Genomic DNA, 3,725 nt, shown 5'->3' on the forward strand with positions numbered 1-3,725 from the left:
TTTCATTAAGAAATTGTTTTAAAAGCATGTTTTTAAAAAATGTATTTATTTTTTTTTTTCTTTAATACATAGGTAGAAGTCACTTGGTGGTTGTAACGGGGTATGGCCCTATGGGTTATTTCAGATGAGATGGCATTGACTTCCTGGGTTATTATCTCCTTAAGACATCAGTACACTTTAAGTCTTAACGCATTGAACCATCCTTAAAACGTCAATTTTCATTACTAGAATCACATAGGTTTAAATCTGGCCAATGTGGTCATGGACAGAAACAATTTGGCTAGAAAACATTTCACATAGAATGCAGAACGAGCTCTGTTTGATAAATATTAGCAATGATATTGATAAACCTTTTGTCAATGTAAATACTACCGATGTACTTTCACCCAAATCCAAATTACAACCTTATTAAATCAGGGAGTTCTTTTTGCCGCCCTCTGTATAATACACTCATTAGGCATTAATTAATAAAACAAATAAAAATTTTTAACTTGTAGATTGGACAAATATGGAACACTATCACCAAGTTATGCTGAGTGCAATAATAATAATATTTCACCCATTGGAAAAATGTGTTTGAAAGTATTTTCAATTTTTAATATTATTCATATTGAAGAGAAACCTGATGAAATTATTAAATGTAATAATCTAACACTTATTAATTTATGTCTACTTAAAATGGGACCAACTAATGAGAAAACATTGACTATAACATTGTTAATCGTTCAAGTGAGTTTTGAATTTTGATTATAACAATACTATAATTTATTAAAATAGTATTATAAATACTATAGCATTTGTTACATTTTTTTTTTCAGTTTGTTTGCAGTTTATTTGCATTTATTATACGGTACCCATTAGCATCATTATTTTATGATGTGTAATAATATTGTTTGCAATATTTAATAAATGGGCCATATAAGTTGAATTTGGAAATATTTTTGTAAACGTGAACAAAATTACAAGAATAAATTGTTACCTTTTGTTTATTAATTATTAAAAAAAGTCATTTAACTATAAAATATTCTTGTAAATAAACAATTATGGTTTTGATATTTATTTAGTTGGGTTGGATCAGCAAGTTGCTATGAACATTATTGTGACCCATTTATACTCCATTGAAGGTAACAATAATTCATAACAAACTGATCACTGATGAAATAATTGTAAAATTAACTAGTCCAAAAAAGAATTAAAAATGAATACAAGGTTATTTCTATAATCTGCTATAGTTATTTATTCTATTGAATGATGATTGATAATTATTGCAGTATGGAATATTTTTGTAGTCAAATTTTTATTGGCTATTTTTTTAATTATTTGTTTTTAACTATTGTCACATACGTAAAACAAATCAATTTTGTGATGTTACATCACATTTATAATTATTTCTAAATATTATATAATGATCAACCTCATGTAGCATGGTGTTATGTCCTCATTAAACATGTCAACCCTAGAGCACACGCTTCGCGGTCAAAAAGACCGTTCTTTTAGTATTTTATTCATTGTTTCAAAAATACAAAATATTAACCTAATCCAACATAGGTAGTAGGTACCTTACTATCTTCTAATTAGGTGATAAACTAAAATTAGATACAACTCTCCACACTGTATACGATATGTCAGTAATATAGAAGTATTCAAAGTTGATTACCAGACATTAACTATTAATATACGGTCAAAAACTGCGTGTGCATGATCGTAAAAAATCAATTGTGGGTTATTTTTAAATTATGTTTCTAATAATTGCTGCTTGCTCGATAAACGAAATTGATACTTATGACATTTTCATTGTGACTGGTGATATTGCTAGTTGACTATGATTTTCGCCATGCTGTGTGTAATTAAGAAGACCGTGCGCGTGTATTTTCATGAATATTTTAAATGCGTGTGATCTACGGTTAATATGTTATGTCCTAGGCTAAATATACATAGTGTACAATATATTTAGCCATGGTTATGTCCCTTGTCTATTGTAAATATATTTACATAATACTATGTAGTATGTACGTACTATAATATTATACCGTCTAGTGTCGACTAGTCTATGATCACATACATAGAATCCCGCCAAAACATTTAAAAAAAAAAACTACTTGAAATATGATAAACCAGAATGGGCAGTGGCTTCTGGCGCTCCCTCAAATCGATTCCATCTCACGTTTTATATTTGGTTGCACTGCAAAGTATAAACAAAAACCGGCGTCTCGTATTATCTGTGTCCCAGGACAAACTATATAAGTAACCACTAGCTTCTGTTCTATATACTAATCTATCACATATTTACATTATTGATGATCATAGTAACATTATGTACTGATATAGGTATTTAGCGGGGTATTTAGTATTTTGCTTTATTCGTCTTAGTTCTCGACGCGGTATGAGACTTCATTAATTTAGTGCAGACTCAGTGTAAAATTCAAGTAAAAATCATTAATTATTCAAATTTGCTGTAGATAAACATTCATACCAAAATTAAACATGAATAGCGGCATGCTATATGGTGGAGACGAAATTGGGGCTTTGGTGTTCGACTTGGGGTCGCAATCATTTCGAATCGGTTATGCCCAAGAAGACACACCAAAAGCAGAAATACCAGCAGTGGTCGGTGTCTCGAGCGATGGTACAGCGGACACTAGTATGTTAGAACCTGGTGCTAAACAAAGCAATCGCATCAACGAAAACACCAAACATTTCATCGACGTTAACTCATTGTGTGTCCCTCGGAAAGGTACTTGATAGTACATTGATATGAATACTTATAAATTATTAAGTAATTGTATTTTGTTTATAAAATATTTTCTTTTTAGGTATGGAAGTTGTAAGCTATATGAAAGACGGCATGATCGACGATTGGGATTTGTTTGAGAAAATATTGGATTACTCTTACTCAAAATGCTTACAAACAGAATCACAGTATCATCCGGTATTATTTACCGAGTCACCATTGAATATCAGATCTAAAAGAGAGAAATTGGTAGAATTAATGTTTGAAAAGTATAATGTACCGGCCACTTTTCTGGGAAAAAATGCTGTATTAGCTGCATTTTCTTGTGGTCGTTCGACCGGTATTGTGGTAGACAGTGGAGCAACACATACTTCAGCCATCCCTGTACATGATGGTTATGTTATACCTAGTGCTATTGTCAAATCGCCTTTAGGTGGAGACTTCATTAGTATGCAATGTAGACAGTTCCTAAAAGCAAGTATATTTTAATATGACAGCATTTGTTTCGTATTTTTAATTTATTTATTGATTTCCTTTTTTACAGGATAATGAAATTGAAGTAGTTCCACATTATATGGTTGCACAGAAAGAACAGGTTAAAGAAAAAGATAAGCCAGTATGGACAAAGAAACATACACTCCCTGAAGTAACAACTTCGTGGCATAATTATATGTGCAAAGCAGTTATTCAAGACTTAAAGCATTCTATATTGCAAGTATCTGAAGGTCCATATGATGAGAGAATAATATCAGCTCTTCCGACTTCTCATTTTGAGTTTCCTAATGGCTACAATCAAGTAATAATTGATGAGTTATTAGTAGAGTAATTGCCTATATTGAACATTTGAAAAAGCATGTGTGTGGTGCCCTCTTTAAACACAAATATTTTACATTTTTATTGAGCTGAAAACAAAAGGTATAAGTCATATTTTAAGAGGACGTTATACCCGCATGTGTTGTCTCCGTCTTACAAGTGCGTAACATAGCAAATTCTA

The 3,725-nt window shown here is 31.0% G+C and overlaps 2 protein-coding genes across 2 annotated transcripts in view; both read left to right on the forward strand.

Moving 5' to 3' along the window:
* The window catches only part of LOC100165754 (UDP-N-acetylglucosamine--dolichyl-phosphate N-acetylglucosaminephosphotransferase), a gene marked incomplete at its 5' end in the record, with an annotated part of 3,034 nt that extends 2,012 nt beyond the window's left edge, over nt 1-1,022 (forward strand). Inside the window, 2 exon segments of the mRNA XM_029491516.1 lie at nt 498-729; nt 819-1,022. Coding sequence (XP_029347376.1) covers nt 498-729; nt 819-884 — 298 coding nt within the window. The 3' untranslated portion in view covers nt 885-1,022.
* A 1,205-nt stretch (nt 1,023-2,227) lies between these two features.
* LOC100162967 (actin-like protein 6B) overlaps nt 2,228-3,725 on the forward strand; it is a 3,503-nt gene continuing 2,005 nt past the window's right edge. The window contains exons 1-4 of the mRNA XM_001945528.5: nt 2,228-2,381; nt 2,460-2,734; nt 2,814-3,205; nt 3,276-3,527. Coding sequence (XP_001945563.1) covers nt 2,485-2,734; nt 2,814-3,205; nt 3,276-3,527 — 894 coding nt within the window. The 5' untranslated portion in view covers nt 2,228-2,381; nt 2,460-2,484. The remainder of the gene's footprint in view (nt 2,382-2,459; nt 2,735-2,813; nt 3,206-3,275; nt 3,528-3,725) is intronic.

Source organism: Acyrthosiphon pisum, chromosome A3, assembly GCF_005508785.2.
Source record: "Acyrthosiphon pisum isolate AL4f chromosome A3, pea_aphid_22Mar2018_4r6ur, whole genome shotgun sequence".
NCBI classification, from domain to species: Eukaryota; Metazoa; Arthropoda; class Insecta; order Hemiptera; family Aphididae; genus Acyrthosiphon; species Acyrthosiphon pisum.